At 42.8% G+C, this 17,291-nt stretch overlaps 1 protein-coding gene, 1 non-coding gene and 1 pseudogene across 3 annotated transcripts in view; 2 read left to right on the top strand and 1 right to left on the bottom strand.

Annotated features, from left to right (window-relative positions):
• Position 1: 1 nt before the first annotated feature.
• TTC23L (tetratricopeptide repeat domain 23 like) overlaps positions 2-17,291 on the top strand; it is a 66,409-nt gene continuing 49,119 nt past the window's right edge. For both annotated transcript variants that reach the window (XM_059878900.1, XM_024981510.2), the window contains exons 1-4: positions 2-240; positions 1,940-2,014; positions 6,529-6,709; positions 10,327-10,450. In XM_059878900.1, coding sequence (XP_059734883.1) covers positions 1,947-2,014; positions 6,529-6,709; positions 10,327-10,450 — 373 coding nt within the window. In that variant the 5' untranslated portion in view covers positions 2-240; positions 1,940-1,946. The remainder of the gene's footprint in view (positions 241-1,939; positions 2,015-6,528; positions 6,710-10,326; positions 10,451-17,291) is intronic.
• TRNAG-GCC (transfer RNA glycine (anticodon GCC)) lies at positions 818-890 on the bottom strand. The gene has a single exon. It is a non-coding gene; the product is annotated as a tRNA-Gly (tRNA).
• LOC112443042 (uncharacterized) lies at positions 13,179-13,330 on the top strand (annotated as a pseudogene).

Genomic DNA, 17,291 nt, shown 5'->3' with positions numbered 1-17,291 from the left:
TACAGGCGCGGACGCTAAATGCCGTCCGCAGCATTCCGTTCCTATGGTAACACCATTGTCTCCGGAGCCAAAACCCCGGCGGCAAACGCGGAAGGCAGAGCTAGCTGAGCGTCTCGCTTCCGCAAGGCAACCTGTGGCCCCTTGAACGAGGTCCGCAGAGGCCAGTACACTGAAGCGCCCCGCGGAAGCCGAGCAGAGGGTGCCAAGAAGGCTAGTTCCGTGCCTTCTGCCCTCCGCCAGGTACCCCGCGACACTTGCCTCTCGGCCGCCCTCGCCGCCTTCTTTTCCGGCCAGGGCCTCTGCGGCCGGTGCACCGCTGACAAGAAGCCAGGGGGAACCTCCGACGGTGCTTGAAATGTGGTGTTTAGGTTTACGAAGGCGAGACAACTGCAGAAAAGAAGAAAGCGATTTGCACTGGAGAGAGGGGCCAGAATTTGGTGTTACAGTTCAGGGCCAGGGGAAACCTCACAGGAACAGAATTTAGGAGATTGAGAAGTCAGAACCTCTCCCCCTGGCCACAGTTTATGTGTATATATATATGGGGTGTGTGTGTGTGTGTGTGTGTGTGTGTGTGTGTGTGTGTGTGTGTGTGTGTGTGTGTGGTGTGTGTGTGGGTGTGTGTGTGGTGTGTGTGTGTGTGTGTGTGTGTGTGTGTGTGTGTGTGTGTGGTGTGTGTGTGGTGTGTGTGTGTGTGTGTGTGTGTGTGTGTTTGGACCTCTGCCCCTGGCCACAGTTTGTGTTTGTGTGTGTGTGTGTTTGGCTGCACCTGGTCTTAGTTGCAGCACTCAGGATCTTCATTGCAGCCTGCGAAATCTAGTTCCCTGACTAGGGATTGAACCTGGGCCCTCTGCATTGGCAGTGCGGAGCCTTAGCCACTGGACCACCAGGGAAGTTACCGGCTACGGTTTTGAAAGTAGACATTAGATAGACAAATTAGTGAATCTTCCCTTCTAGTCTTTGGGTGGAGACTTAGAGACCTACTCAGGGCTCAGGTGGGAATGAGTGACTTTCTGCAGGGTGAAATTAGGAGAGACTTGGTGGGTGCTAATGTTAATAAATAATTGCATTCCGTTTGGATTGGATTTAAGCAACGGGGATACCCACAAGCGTTCAATTTAGAAAATAATATAAATCATTTTTTTTCTTTTTTTGCCATCAGTTTTCACTATTTCTTCCATCAGTTAATGACAGCAATCAAAATAGATGCATCTGTTTTAGCTCCTTAACTAGGATCACCTACTAATGAGACATCTCTAGGGACATGAAGAATTAATAAACACACTGTTAGTGTGTTAGTCATGAGAGCTTGTCATCTGCAAAAACAATATCTGACTTGAGTAGGAGATCACAGTTTCCATGATTCAGGAGATGTAAATGTGTTGGCTTGCTGCCAAGTCGCTTCAGTCCTGTCTGACTCTGTGCGACCCCATAGACGGCAGCCCACCAGGCTTATCCATCCATGGGATTCTCCAGGCAAGAACACTGGAGTGGGTTGCCATTTCCTTCTCCAATGCATGAAAGTGAAAAGTGAAAGTGAAGTCGCTCAGTCGTGTGTGACTCTTAGGGACCCCATGGACTGCAGCCTACCAGGCTCCTCCATCCATAGGATTTTCCGGGCAACAGTACTGGAGTGGGGTGCCATTGCTTTCTCCATGTGTTGGCTTAAGGGGTAAGAAAGGTCAGAGAATTGGGAGGTAATGTGGAGTAAAAATTAAACAATAGAAATTTAACTCAGGGATTTAATTTGGCAAATGTCTTTAATTTCTGCTTTCCAGGTCCACCATTCATGAGTGTGTGTGTAGTCTATTTGTGGATTTAGGATGGGTTATATATATTTGGGCAGTTTCAGTTTAATGCTAATAGCATCCGACAGAAGGAGAATAGAACAGACTTCTAAGCGTCTTCTTCCAAAGCTAACCTCCCATGTGATTCTTGGTAGGAAGAAGATGCGAGCCAGCCCCATCCGCATCCCAACTGTCACCAGTGACACCGACTGGGACTTCTGTTTCCATCTGTAAGTGCCACAGAGTCTTAGCATCACTTTCCACTGGCCTGAAACACTGGGACATTCACTTTTTTTTAAATATGAAAAGATTTTGTTTTTCAGTGTTTACATTTTATATTTTTTAAAAGTATGTTCAAATTTAGTATACTTTTTATTACATTTTTTTTTACTTTGTATTGAAGTATAGCTAATTAACAATGTTATGATAGTTTCAGGTGGACAGTGAAGGGACTCATCCATACACATACGTGTATCCATTCTCCCCTAAACTCAACTCTTCTAGCATTCAGGCTGCCACATAACACTGAGCAGAGTTCCCTGTGGGACCTCCACTTAAGGCCAATCTTGGTGAGAAGCTTTGCATGCATGTTATAGGGAAGATTGAGATTCTGTGTTGTTTTCTAATAACAGTTCTGCTATAATGTCCATTTGTACTTATGCAACCTATACAAGGGCTTCCCTGGTGGCTCAGTGGTAAAGAACCTGCCTGCCAATGCAGGAGACGTGAGTTCAATCCCTGGTTTGGGAAGATACCCTGGAGAAGGAAATGGCAACGCACCCCAGTATTCTTGCCTGGGCTATCCCAGGGACAGAGGAGCCTAGCAGGCTACAGTCCATGGGGTCACAAAGAGTTGGAGAAGACTTAGTTGGAGCACACACACATGCAACCTATGCAAGATGGAAAAGAAATGTTTTTTCCTAATTTAAGGGAGGTTTCAACTTTTTTTTTTTACAAAGATAATTTTAACAAGATTGGTAAAGTCATGGAGAATTAAAAAGTTAATGAGCAAATTGAAATTGTTTCATGAAATAGTGTTAGTCTCTCAGTTGTGTCCAACCCTTTGTGACTGCATGGATTATAGCCCACCAGGCTTCTCTGTCCCTGGGATTCTCCAGAAAAGAATTCTGGAGTGAGTAGCTATTCTCTTCTCTAGGGGATCTTCCCAACTCAGGGATAGAACCCAGGTGTCCCACATTTCAGGCAGATTCTTTACTGTCTGAGCCATCAGGGAAGCCCTTCATGAAATAGACAATAAGGAAATTAAAAATTTTACATCATAGCAACTAATACTTATTGAGCAAATACTATGTGCCAGGCACTGTTCTAAGTACTTATATATATTAACTCAGTTAATTTCTCCAACAGCTCTGTGAGGGAGGTATTGTAATTACCCCATTTTTTAGATGAAGAGTATAAATTAAAGAAAGGTTGGGCAGTTTGCCCAAAGCCACATAGCTAGTAGGTGCTGTTCAAACTGGGCAGTCTGACTTCAGAGTCTGTTCTTTAACCACTTCTCTATACCAGGGCTTTTCAACCTTGACACTATTGACATTTTGGATTAGATAATTATTTGTTGTGGGGTGTCCTGTGCTTAGTTACATCCTTGGCTTCTACCTATGAGATGTCAGTAGCTCCGCCCCAGTTGTGACAAGCAGTTATCTCCTGACATTGCCAAATATCCCCTGGGAGCAATATCACCCTTGGTTGAGAACCATTGCTCTATACCAATGCTATCAAGTAGAAATATAATGCTAGCCAAAAGTCTAATATTAAATTTTAAGTAGCCATATTAAAAAATAAAAAGAAACAGGTAAATGTAAATACTATAAATCAATATATATATATAATATTATATAAAATAATTGATGAAATTTTTTTCCATATTAAGTCTTTGAAATTCGGTGTGTATTTTACACTGCAACAGATCTCAGTTCAGGCCAGCTACACTTCATATGCTTAATGGCCAAGTGTGTCTAGTGGTTAACATGTTAGTGTAATTCATTCTGTACCATCTTATAAAATATTTTAAGGATCATATAACTATAAAAATTGAAGTTAAAAATGTAGAGTTCAGGAATTTTTCTGGTGGTCCAGTGGTTAAGAATCTGTTTTTCAGTGCAGGGGAAATGGGTTCAAACCCTGGTCTGGAAACTAAGATCCCACATGCCCCAAGGAGCAACTGAGCCCACTCATCACAGCTGGGGAGTTGATGAACCAAAACGAAAGATCCTGCATGATGCAGTGAAGAACCTGCATGCTGTAACTAAGACCCAATGTAGCCAAATAAATAATAAAATTAGTATTTTTTTAAAAAAGAAAAAATGTTGAGTGCATAGTAGAGTATCTTGGAAATAGATAATTCATATCTAATTTTACTAGTAAGGATTCACATTTATGATGGCAATATATAGAATAAGTTAGAGACCGAGCAAGGCAGATCATTCATTTAACTGGCCTAATCTTTTTTTTTTTTTTTAATATCTTTGGTCATGCAGCACATGGGATCTTAGTTCCCGGACCAGGAATCAAACCTGCATCCTTTGCATTGGAAGTGCAGAGCCTTACCCACTGGACCACCAGGGAAATCCCTGGCCTAATCTTTTTATTCTGACTATCCTTTGAGATATCTGGTCAGTATTCTCCAGGTATCTTTCTTACCTTTCGCAGCAACAAGTTCAAAGCTAGTTCAGGGCTTTGCAGTCTCAAGTTATTTATCAAGACTCGAATGTTTCTTCTTCCTTTGAGGCCCTGCTATTAAAGCTTGGGCTTATTTTGGGCTTGTTTTTAATATCAAAAGTTAATAATATTTTGGAGACCCCAATAGGTTGAACTTCTGCTCCAGGTGTATGAAATATGCAGCCTAAGCAAGGTCTTCTGTTGAGGACTAAGTGTTCTTTCTGTGAGTTTCTTGAGTTAGGCTCTCTTGCCACGGATTTCCTCTGTCATCAGTCTTTTTCAGGCATCTTGAAGACCCTACACTTCCTTTTCCATTCATTTGTTCATCATTAAACAAGCAGTTATTTTTTCCTACTGTGACCCAGATATCAGGGTTTCTTAGAAACAAATGAGACTCAGTCCCAGCCCAGGTGATTTTACTTACTAGGAAGCAAAGAAGACTCAGAAACAAAACAAATTTTGAAAGAGACTGTGGTGTGATTCTCACTATAGTCGAAGTTGGAGGAAACTTTCGCAAGCCTGTAGAGGGTGTTTGTACTGCTACTCCAGTGCAATATTTCCAGCAAAGGTGGCACTCCATTTGGGTCTTGGAGGAGTATGGAATTCACCAGACAGAGATCAGGCAAGTTTAAGTCCTATTTCCCAATTTCATGGCTCCGCCAGGCTTCTCTCCCTTTTCCATTGAGTTTTTGCACGTCGTCTGAAAGCACACTTCTGTCTGTGGGCTGAGCGCAGTCCTGCCGGGGCCTGGGCCTGGGCCTAAAGAAATGTTGCTGCCCTGTCCACATGGTTTACCCACATGCCTAAATAAATATAGGTTATGTAGAACAGAACTCTGGATGGATATTAACATGTCATTTATTCGAACCTGGTGTAAAAGGTTACATTTGACATTTATTTTCCTTCTAAATTTTCTCCTTTTTGTATTCTTACAGCAAGCATTCATTACTTATTAGTGGAAAAGGAAGATAAAATTTATTTTGAAAACTATGCAATTGTTGAGCTTTTAAAAACTATCATGAATACAAAGGTGATTCTTTGAGGGAACTTATAATTAAAATTTCTGCTGTTCCTCTTAAGATCTTAGAATTCTATTTCTTCTGGATCACTTTATGATTTTTATGGTAGAGTTAGGATATGGTTATCTCATTTGTTAACGTAGGATTCACTCTTTGGACTTTATCACATCAATTACCCATTCATAATTATGTTTAGCACTGAAATCTGAGATTTACATTGTATGTATGCATGTGTATATATGTGTGTGTATGTGTGTGTAAGCGGGTGGGGTAGGGGTGCTGGGGAAGAGGGAGAAGATTTTTCAACCCACTCAGCTCTTTTTCCAACACATTTTCGGTTTAGTTTTTTTTCCCCCTAATAATTGAAAAGGTCATTTCTCTCCTGAATCTGCACTTGACCCAGTGTGCGTTCCCCTCCCTTCTCCTTGGTGGGACCACATCCTCTTTAGTCAGGGTTTATGTTGAAGCTTTTAAGAAATTTGAAAGAGGACATGTGAAGTTCCAACCTCAAAATGTTAGTTCCCTTTACTTTATTTCACTGTGTCCATTTTTGCCCCTGGTTTGGATCAGAATTTAGAATGCTAGGAATCTTGGAGATCTTCCAATTCAACATCCTGAAGTCATGGAGCTCATAAAATAATAATAGCTAATGTTAAAGAGCACTTACTAAATAGCAGGCACTATGCTAAGTGATTTATGAGTATTACCTGACTTAATCCCATTACCTCATCAGGTGAGTGTTCATATTCACTTTATTTTTACAGAGAAACAGATTAATAACTTACTTAAGGTCTTATGGTTGGTAAGCTGCAGAGTTGCAGCTGAGTGGGTAGTTCAACAAATCTGTTTCATTTGAACCACTACATTGCTGTTCTAACTCTGGGTTTTGCAGGTGGCATGAGTGTGCTACCTGGCTTTATTCTTCAGGTCTGTTTTAAAGATCGTATCCCCAGCCCCCAGTTGGGAGGGCTCTGTCCTTCAGTGCCACCTTGTTTGAGATATGCAAAGGTCAAACCTCACTCCATGTCCCTCTCTGGTACCCACAGGTCCCAGCAAACCAAGATCCCAGAACATCAGCGAACAGATGAGTCATCTCCCACTAGTGGATCTGAAGAGAGTGAGGAAGACACCAAAGCCAAGGAGAAGGTCATAGACCATATGTCTCATCCCAGAGAGAAACTGGCCCAATCCCAGAAGAAAATAGCTCAGCTGATTAAGGGGAAAAAGGTAAAATAAAAATTCACAAGGTTTTCCATTTTCAAATATATATGTCCATGATTAGAGAAACTCTTATTTAACTTCAGGCTGAAGGCCATGAAGTGAAGGAAGGTGTTAATATTTCTTTGTAAGTGGGAGAAAACAGAGCGGAGCATAGCTGGTAGCTGGCCCACCTTCCAGTTCCACACATGGGTCACTAAATACTTCATTGGAGTATTTGTGCTCCTGGCTTTAAACTGAAAATTGATGTTGGGTCTTCCTGTTGCTGTTTGGTTCTTTTAATTAACAAACGGTTTTTGATTTCTCCTGAAAGATTTCAGGATAATATCTTTTGGGTAACAGGAAGTCCAGGATAGTGAGGCAAGAGACTGAGAACACGGGTAGCCAGGCGCAGTCTAGGCTCAGGCCTAGCAAGGATATGGTAAGACGCCTGTGGTTACAGTGGAATCCTAAGTAAACCAAAGGACAGGAAGTGGGTGGTAGCAGCAGAGGTCAGGGAGTCCAGGTATCCATTTCCAAAAGCAAAGCCAGGACTTCGGAACTAGGACCTCAGAGCAAGTGTTTAGCAGGAGTGTTCAAAGTCCAGGAACATGAGACAGCCTGTCAGTGACCCTCGTGATTAACACACAGGCACCGGTCTGCTCCCAGAGCGTTATTTATCAACAAAGAATTCTTATGCTGACTTACTGACTTCCTAGCCATTCCCAGACAAGGGAAAAAGTGATCTTAAAGTACTTGTGTGAAAGTCTGCAGATGGCTTAGGAAAGGCTGAGAGAGGCACCTCAGAGGACAGCAGAAGTTGATACTTCCCTGGATGGCTATATCTGTAAATTTATCTGTGTAAACTACCCAGGAACTTGGAAAGGACCATCATCCTGACCTATTAGTATTTCATGAGCCTAGGCTAGAATGATCAGTTCTAGAAAGATAAGTACCAACTGCCTCGGAATGCAAGTGTGAGCTTCTAAGACTTGACAGCTCCTTGACCACTTTGGATAATGACAGAGATTGAGATTTAGGAGTTAAACCTAGCCCACCCCAGTTCTCACCGCCCTGAAGGACAGGAGGATTGGCGGTGGCAGAGGCAACGCTGGGATGAGCTCTGGAGCCCATACTGGTTGTCTCTGTGCCCAGGACAGGAAGTGTGGGGATGGATGAACACATGAGGTCCAGAGCCAGGAAAGGACTCGAGGCTTTGGACTCTCATTCTAGGCATTTTTCGTGGTATTATGCTTCCTCGGAATAGAACTTAGTATTTACTGTGCGGTCAGCCCATGAAGAACAATCACATGTTCTGACCGAATGGCTGTTTTTAAAGCGTGAGGGGAAATGCCCCTCTCACATTGTTTGCTTCTGTGTGTTTGAGCGGAGAGGGATGAAGCCTAAGGTGAGGAAGGACGTGGGGGTCACGGGGGTCAGAAGAGAGCAGTCCTTAGACTTCTCTGTGTGTTACTCTGTAAGGGGGTTGCAGTCAGATAATACAGAACAGATTCGGATCCCTTTGATATTGACTCACTTTCCTCCAGAGTAATCCTGTGAGGTGAGTGGTCTAGATCTCTAAGTAGAAAAGGAAGCTGGGACTCAGGGTGTTCTTGCCCCAGATCTCACAGTCAGTAAATGTCAGAACCAGGATCAGAATTCCAGGCTTCCTAAAGTGCTTTTCCATCTCACCAGGAAATAAATGCCTGGCTTTGTCAATCAGTGCAGCTACCTGGTGACTGTGTATGTAAAGTTACTGACATCTATGTATTAAAGATGTAATTCTGTGATTTCTTAAGAGAGCTCTGCCCATCAGTTCTGCAGGGCCAGGGACTCTTTCCCCACCCCATCCTTATCTTTGCCAGCAGAGAGATGATTTATTCAGCAAGTACTGAATGAGCGGCCTCCTCTGTGCATGGAGCATACAGGAGTGAACTTGAGGAAGAAACTGTTCTTGAGGAACGTATTTTCTATTATTTTCTATTTAGGGAGACAGATCATAGACAAAAAATTTTAGTTAATGGAATATCAGAGAGAGGTAGATGCCATGAAGAAAAAAATTAAAGTTGGTAATGGGGTGTAGTAAGTGATGGGGTGAGAGGCTGTTTTATTAAAGTGGCCAAGGAAGGCCTCTCTGAGGTGAACAAAATGAAAATGGCACAAGAGGGTAATGATCTGTGAGAGTGTCCCAGGCTGGGGAACAGCAGGTGTACAAGCCCTGAGCTAGAAAGTAGTTCGCTGTATTCAGGAGCATCAGATATATTTAAAAATCCAGATATGCTTATGATCATAAATAATAATAAAAATTTAGACAAAGGAGAAAAAGATGGAGAAGAAAAAGAATGATAAACACCTCGTTACTTGGTCACCAATTGGCAGGTGCTAGTGAATGAACTCATTATTTGGAAAGCTGGTAAATTAAGGGAAAGATTAAAGTATATATCCTGTCCTTCTGATGTGAACTATACTGTTGGGTAACCAAGAAATAGATTAGGGGAGATTTCATTTTTATAAAGTTATTCCAGCTAACATATGAAGAAGAAATGATAGAATTAGGATATCATCATTCTACTATCTTTTATAGATTTATTCATGTAGTTTTGCCTTCCTCAGCAAGAGACAAGCAGATATTAGGTATCTTCTGATGGTAGAACATATGAAGTGGTTTTGCTTGGGGAGAAAAAAAAAAGCTAAAGGTAATCAAACTTCTAAATCCAATGACCAATATAAAGGCAGAATGGAGGATGGAAGGACATGTTGAGTGACACCATAAGGATGTAGTCAATCCAATTTCCATCTTTGGGAAACACTCTAAGCCAAATAACTCAGTTTCTTCCATAAATAATTTTCAATGAAAAGAATTAGAAATAAAGGTGGAACCCATGGATTAAAGGAGACTCAGGAGATAGATCTCAGTGTTTGGACAATCAAACTGCAAACTATGAGGTAATTATTAGATTTATGGGACTAGGTATTTGATAGCAAGGAATCATTGTTAATATTTTGGCACAATACTGATTTTGTGGTTCTGTTGGTTTGGCCCAAAAAGTTCATTCGGGTTTTCTCTGAGATGTTAAAGAAAAACCCAAACGAACTATCCGGCCAACCCAGTATTTCTAAGTCCATATCTTTTGGAGGTACTTATGAAATATGAGATGACTTAGTATCTTGGATTTACTTCAGAGCCATAGAGGGAGAGGGTAGGTACATGTGGAGCATAGACATGAAACAAGATTGACCATGAATAGTTACTTGAGGCAGCTAAGTGAGTCATTGGCCATTCTGTTTTTGCATACTGTTAAAATTTTTCACTGTGAGAGGTGAAAATAAGTCCCTCTGGCTGTGATGTAGAAAGTTAACTACGGAGGGGGGCAGGGGTGGAGGCAGTAGGAGGGGCTGAGGTCACCCAGGTTATAGGTGAGGGTGGCTTGGCCTGGGTACGCATGGCAGGAATGAAGAGAAGAGCTTAGCTTTAGGACTTACTAGTAAGGTGGAGCCAACAGGACTTGCTGGATTGGCTGTGGGATGGGAAGTGGGGACAAGGGAAAAAGATGACAGTGGATGAAGTCCTGTCTTCCAGTGATGAGATGTGGGCTGGAGATTTTCCTCCTTTCCAGAAAGCATGATGACTTGCTTGCTCTCTGCAGAACATTGAAGCAAATAAGGAGCTGATTCGCTGTGTCACCCTTTCTCGGATTATTTTTGGGGAAGAACACTGGAAATGTGCACAGGCTTTGGCCACCCTGGCTTATGGCTACCTGACACTGAGAGGTACTCTGTTTCCCGGTTGGGTGTGGGTGGGTGAGCCATGCTGAGCACACACACAACCACACTGGGGGTGGGGATGACCAGGGGAGGATCCATCCCGTCCCCAACGCACAGCTCGTCAAGAGAAGGGAAAGCCCATGGCTGAGGCAGGCAGTAGGATGGGGGTCTTAGAGATAAAGATAATAATGAAGGAAAGAAGGAAGAAGACAGAAGGCTGAAGGACAAAATGGGGTAGAGGAAGCAGAGCCAGTGAGGAAATAGAAGAATCAGGAAGGGCCTTCTCAGGGAAGCCAAGGGAGGAGAAGGCATTTCAGAAGAAGCACAGGGTGGCTTCAGCAGGTTCTGATGGCAGAGAGAAGTCAAATGAGGGGAAGGCTGAAGAGAGACCCATGGATTTGTCAATCAACAAGTCATTGACAGCTGGCTTGGCACCAACAAGTAAACTCCTTGGGCCCTGGGAGAGCCGAGATTCAGGAAGACAATTTAGGAAGCTGTTTCTGAAATTCTACTGGAGGTGAGGGCAACTTGAAACCAAGAGAAAGGAACCAGAAGCATTTGAGGGGGATGTTTGTCTGAACCGAGGGAAGGCAGATGCAGCCCCTCTTTCTTTGGAAAGATTACTGAGTGGGTCTGTGGAAGGAGGTTAGGCTTCATCTTCTAAAGTCAGCACTTTCTATGAGCAGCCCCAGTAGACCTTGAGTTTTGCTTTTCCAGTTAGATTCCAAGCTGACTCAAGACAGGTAAACAGGTCATGTCACAAAAGATGCTGGGGGCACTGCCCTCTTTTCCCTGACTCACAGTTCTTCCTGCCACATGAATGGGCAACCACATTTGAGTCAGAGGTTAGAGGGGAAAAAAGTTTTCCTGTAAAGGAAGGTCTTTTTGTGTGTTTGTTTTTTCTTGATGGGAAAAGCAACTTCCTGGTTAAGTGTCCACATCATATAATAGTGCTCAACCTTGCACCCAGACTTTCTGAAAACTAATCTAGAATTTTTCTAGGTTATGATCATGACCTTTCCTTGAGAATAGCCCAGGGTCTTTTATTTCAGGTATAGGCTTTACCCAGTTTCTTCACTTTTAAAAAAGTCTGTGGTCCTTCAAATAAAATAACAAAAGCTTTGAAAAATCACAAACCTTCAAGAGGGATGAAGTGCTTGCTGAATTCCACTTAGTTTTGTTGTCATTAATTCTGCAACTGCTTTAAAATGGATAGAATTTATGAGCCACGCTTCCATGTAGGCAGGACATATGCATCTGTGTGTGCTCATGCCTCGCTACACGTGTCCATGTTTTATGGCCAGCAGACATGCCTGCCTCATTTCCCTGGGAGCCTTTTCCAGTACTGGGGAAAGGGCTTCAAGCCAGAAGACTGATTTCTCTCAATAAACAATCTTGCAGTATTTAATGAGACATTTGTATATGGGAGATGCTGTGAAGAGGACTCTGGGAACTATAGGGTACAGAAGGCACAGTCTTGGCCTTTAGAGAATTTACAACCTCGTGTAGAAGGTGAGCTACACATAGACAGCTATGATAAGAAGGCACCAGAAGGCAGATGCTATGGGACTGGTTTAAATACAGGGCTTTGGGGATGCTGCTGTTGTTCAGTTGCTGAGTTGTGTCTGACTCTTTCTGACCCTATGGACTGCAGCATGCCAGGCTTCCCTGTCCTTCACTATCTTCCAGAGTTTGCTCAAACTCATGTCCATTGAGTCAGTGATGCCATCCAACCATCTCATCCTCTGTCATCCCATTCTCCTGCCTTCAGTCTTTCCCAGCATCAGGGTCTTTTCCAGTGAGTCAGCTTTTCACATCAGGTGGCCAAAGGATTGGAGCTTCAGCTTCAGCATCAGTCCTTCCAGTGAATATTCAGGACTGATTTTCTTTAAGATTGACCCGTTTGATTTCCTTGCTGTCCAAGGGACCTTCAAGAGTCTTCTTTAGCACCATAGTTTGAAAGTGTCAATTCTTTAGCACTCAGTCTTCTTTATGATCCAACTCTCACATCTGAATATGACTACTGAGAAAACCATAGCTTTGACTAGTTGGACCTTGGGGTCATTGGGTGAGATCATTTCTTGCTGAAGGTAGTAAGTGATAGATTCAGGAAGAGGTACCGTTCAAGAAGGTCCTTTGAAAAATGTCTAGGGTTGGGTGGGCAGAGGAAGGGGTGGACATTTCGGATGAATAACAAAGCCTGGGAAGAGGCCTGGAGGTGGGAAGGTGCAATGTGTGTTTAGAAAGCAATCAGCAGCCTGGCTAGCTACACTGAGGACTGCTCAGGTGAGCCTGGAAAGGGCACCTGGGGGCAGGCTGAGGAACTAGTCCTTTTTTGATAAACAAGGAGGACTAGTAGAGATTTTCTAGCAAGTGGTGAATAAATCAAAGTGGGCTTGTGGAAAGGTCAGTTTAGCAATGATAACTGGAATGGAAGCCATCTCATCTAGCTGTTTACATCTAGGTGTAAACTCAGGCTGATGACAGGGCCACAAGTGAGAAGGTAAGGATTTGAGAGTCTGTGATGCACAGATACCTTTACCTTTTGAGCCAGAAATCCCACTTCTGGGACTCTTTCCTGAGTCTACAGTTATAACCTGGATGAGATAGTATGGCTGAGATTATTCTTTGCAGCACTGTTTATGATAGTAAAAGATTGGAAAAAAAACCAAGTGTGCTCATGAAGCAATAATATGCACAGTAGGGGTATGCAGCCTTAGAAAGCGCACAAGGGATACTTACTTGGCAGGGGAGATACCATGATCACGAAGGTGGTTTTCCCCGGGCGAGGCTTATCCACTGCACTCCGGATGTGCTGACCTCTGCGATTTCCCCAAATGTGGGAAACTCGACTGCATAATTTGTGGTAGTGGGGGAAAATCTATAAATTTAGAAAAAAAAAAAAAAAGAAAGCGCACAAGGAAGTTCTGTCTACAACCAGGGAAAGATCTCCCGGATCCATCTTGGGGCGACAGAGAATGCACCACACAGGACGGTGTTTGTAACCTGCCTCTTTCTGCGTGAGAAGGATGGGAGAGAAATGAGAATATGTGCTTATATTCATATAAAGAAACACTGAAGGAAACACAAGAAAGAAAAGTTACCTAGAGGTTGCTTGTGGTAAAAGATGATAAAATTGGAAGTGAGATCTCTCAACATTTACCTTTACATAAAATTTTGACTTTTGAACCATGGGTATGTACTGCTTATTCCAAAAAGACTGTGAAGGAAGAATTGGCAGGACATGGCACTGGACTTGGGGTTGAGGAAAAGTGATGCCCCAAAATGACCATGAAGTTTCAGGCCTCTCAAGGTGCCACTGTCAGAGACAAGCAGATCAAGAGAGAAAGTGGAGTGGAAGAGGAAAGTGGATCTGGTTTTTGATATACTGATTTTGAGTTGCAGTAGCAAAAGCCACGAGTATATTTTAACTAGGTGCTGGAAAACTGGGACCAGAACTTGGGAAGAAAGGAAGGGAATCATAACCATGGAGGAATATCAGAGACCAGAAGTAGGGAGGGGCAATGGAAAATTTTAAGCGTGAAGGCCAAGGTTGAAGTTATAGGACTTGATAAAACTTCTTGGAGGAAAGAGAAGAAAAGGAAGAAGTGAAAAGACAGACCCATGGAGAATGGACACATTTATGGGAGGGAACAGGGGACCCTGGCAGAGTGAGCAATGAGTCAGAAGTTTATCAAGGAGAATCAAGTTAGTGCAGTACCTTGGAAGCCAAGAGGAGACGCCAGCAGCCAGGGTGTCTAATGCTGCCATGAGATGGGGATGCAAGAAACCGTGACCACACTGATTCAGTAGGACACCTTTGGGGACCTCACGAGAACCTGCACAAGGGTTGGAGCAGAAGCTAGATCCCAGGAATGAGGGGAAGGCACAGGGGCCAGCAGTCTAGACTATGTATGTCACGTCCTGCATAGTGAAAGGGATGTGGGGAAATAGAGGGTAGTTAGGGAAGCCAGAAAAGTCACATGAAATGTATAAGAGGAGGAGACCTGGGAAGATTTCTCGCAGTGAGGAAGGAGCCAGATAGAGAGTTTGAAGGTTTTAAAAATAGAGCAATGGATGCGATGGGTCCATGAGTCAATAACGAGAGAACACAAGGCCTTTGCAAAGCAGAGTATAAAAGGCGGTGGGCTGCTGAAATAGAGTAAGGGGACACTAGAAGTGGAACTCTGTTACCAGCTGATCTGATGAGAACCGTCCTGAGGCTAGGGCTTCCGTGGATGAGAGAAGGGCAGGTGGAGAACAACGGGGTGGTCAGTCACCTTGCTACCGCTGTTTCCAAGTGTTTAGAAGGAAATAATAATATGGACAGTTTCCTCAGTTTCCTGAGGCTTTTCCTATTTTTAATGAAGCAATGAATTAATCTGTTAGCCTGTTCTTACTGGGGCCTTTCCAAGTGTCTGGGGCTCTATTATAAGTTCTGCAAAACACCAAAAAAGAAGTATAAGTCATGAACCCTACCTTCTCTGTCTAGTTGGTTAAAAACAAACAAACAAACAAAAAAAAACCTGGTACAGGAACAAAAAGGAATGATAAAAAACCCAGGTGGTCAGACCTTCAGGAAGCTTGGTACCTATCTGAAGTGAGTGTGCATTTGACAAGGCAGTCTTTTATGGAGATGCTGTAAGCAGCTTTATGAAGAATGTCCAGAGTATGTAAGGACAAGTATAATAAATTGCTTAAGAGGTACGGACCCTGGTAGTAAGGATAACGATGGCTAATATTTATTTAAACTCATTTCCCACCAGTGTGCCAGGCACTGTTTTTGTCCTTTTTCATGAATTAAATTAATCCTTGCAACAACCATACAAGTTAGGAGTTATTTTCATTGCTGTCTTATAGATGAATAGACTAAAGTATAGGTAGATTAAGTAACTCATTCAGGTAGTGGCTAAGCCAACTTCTGTACTTGGAAGTCTGGCCCTAGACCCTGCTCTCTTAATCACTACTGTGAGAACTTCCTAAATATAGGTGATGTTCTAAGGTGACAAAGGCTGAAGAGCTCTGAGCAGATTGTCTGTGGCCTGAGTCAGAGTAACAGACATCAGTGGTGGAATCTTATCCTAAATTAAAAAGAAATGATTGATACATTGGGTGAACAATCTCCAGACCCCTTTCCCAGTTTATCAGTATGTGCTTGTGATTTCTGAGTCTCAGGCTTCAGAAGCAGGTCTTGCTGCTGCCCTGATTTTCACTTCTGTAGTTGCTGCATTCCTGGTGCAGGGAGAAGGCTGGTGTCCTTGGCTTGGGAAAGCAAGTAAAGGAAACTGACTTGGTCTCGGAACAGACGTTGGAACTGGGGAGTTGGGACTTGGAGTTAGGGAACAAGGTTACTGATCTGTGAGTGTCCTCTGGAGAGAGAGGAAATGAATCTTACATGTACACATATATGCAGACACTATTTTTCCACAAAAGAGAGTTTTCTTGTAATTACTATAAAGCATTAGAGTCTGATTCATCATATTTTTTTGTCATCTTGAATTTTCTCATGTAGGGAATGTTATAAAAATATTATCACAGAGTGACATTTTTAAAATTTATTTTATTTATTTGGCTGCATTGTGTCTTAGCCCTGGCACATGGGATCTTTGTTGCATCATGCAGGATCTTTCACTGTTGTTCAAGGATTCTCTAGTCATGGCTCTGGGCTCCAGTAGTTGCATTGTGTGGTCTTAGTTGATCCACGGCATGTGGGATCTTAGTTTCCTGACCAGATATTGAACCTATATCCCCTGCATTGCAAGGTGGATTCTTAACTGCTAGACCACCAGGGAAGTCCCAGAGTGAGATTTGTATTTTTAAACAAAAAAAGGACTTTTTTATACTTGGAAACTTTAGAAAACATTTGTCTGAAGTTGTGGTCTCTAAACTCTTGAGAGTTAGCTTCCTTAGCACTAAAAAAGTTTTGTGCGCTCTCCATAAATATGTATTTATTATAAACTATGTACAATGGCATCAAATATTATGTACTATTATAAATATTGATTAAAATGGAAAACAACAAATACTTTTTTTAAAAAAAAGAGAGAAGTTTTTATCCCCTCCCACACACCCTAATGGCATCTTTCATACCCAGAAAGGTATACACATCCCACTTTGGAGACCAAAGTGCATTCTGGGAAGGGTAAAGGAGTCATTTTTTCTTTAGGGCTGAACTTTCAAGTTTAATGAGCTGTTTAGTTCATTTACTTAAGGCCCACTGGTCAGGAGCTCTGCTTTTTCATCAGAAGGAACACAATGCAATGAAGGGGGAGACAAGAAACTATATAATTAACTAGCTGATGCGTATAGAGGAAGTGTTCCTCTTGGGGATTTCACAAGTAGCGCTGGGCCCCCAGGGCTGGGGTGTGGGGCTGAGAGGGAGACTTGCAAAGCCTCAGAAGGACTTTAGGATCTGTTTCTCATTTAGGAGCCCAGGAGCAGTGTTGTGCTGATCCAGGAGTGGTTTTCAGTGGCTCATCCAGTTTCACTTTTCTCCTTCCTCTACACCCAGGGAAGCATCTAAATGTGGTTCCTGCTCTCCTTATTGACACAATCCCAAGGGCCCAGCTGGTCATGGAAAGTAACCTATTTGATAAAAAGACTCTCAGTTTCCTAGTCCGTTGTCTTGGTCTGATTCCCTGGCAGAGTTTTCTGTTGCTGCTACCTTCTCAGGACCTGTAAAGACTCCCTGTCACCCTGCAGATCAAGTCCAGCCTCCTCGTCTTGGCATCTAAGACTCCATTTTCCCCATCCGATTCATATCTTCCTTGTCTTTCAATTTATTTACTTTTTTAATTGTCTTTGAATTTAAACCTCCCTTTAGTCAGACTCAGAGAAGGCAATGACA

This window comes from Bos taurus, chromosome 20 (assembly GCF_002263795.3).
Source record: "Bos taurus isolate L1 Dominette 01449 registration number 42190680 breed Hereford chromosome 20, ARS-UCD2.0, whole genome shotgun sequence".
NCBI classification, from domain to species: Eukaryota; Metazoa; Chordata; class Mammalia; order Artiodactyla; family Bovidae; genus Bos; species Bos taurus.
Note: the sequence above shows the minus strand (reverse complement) of the source record. Positions and strands in the feature narration are given on the sequence as shown.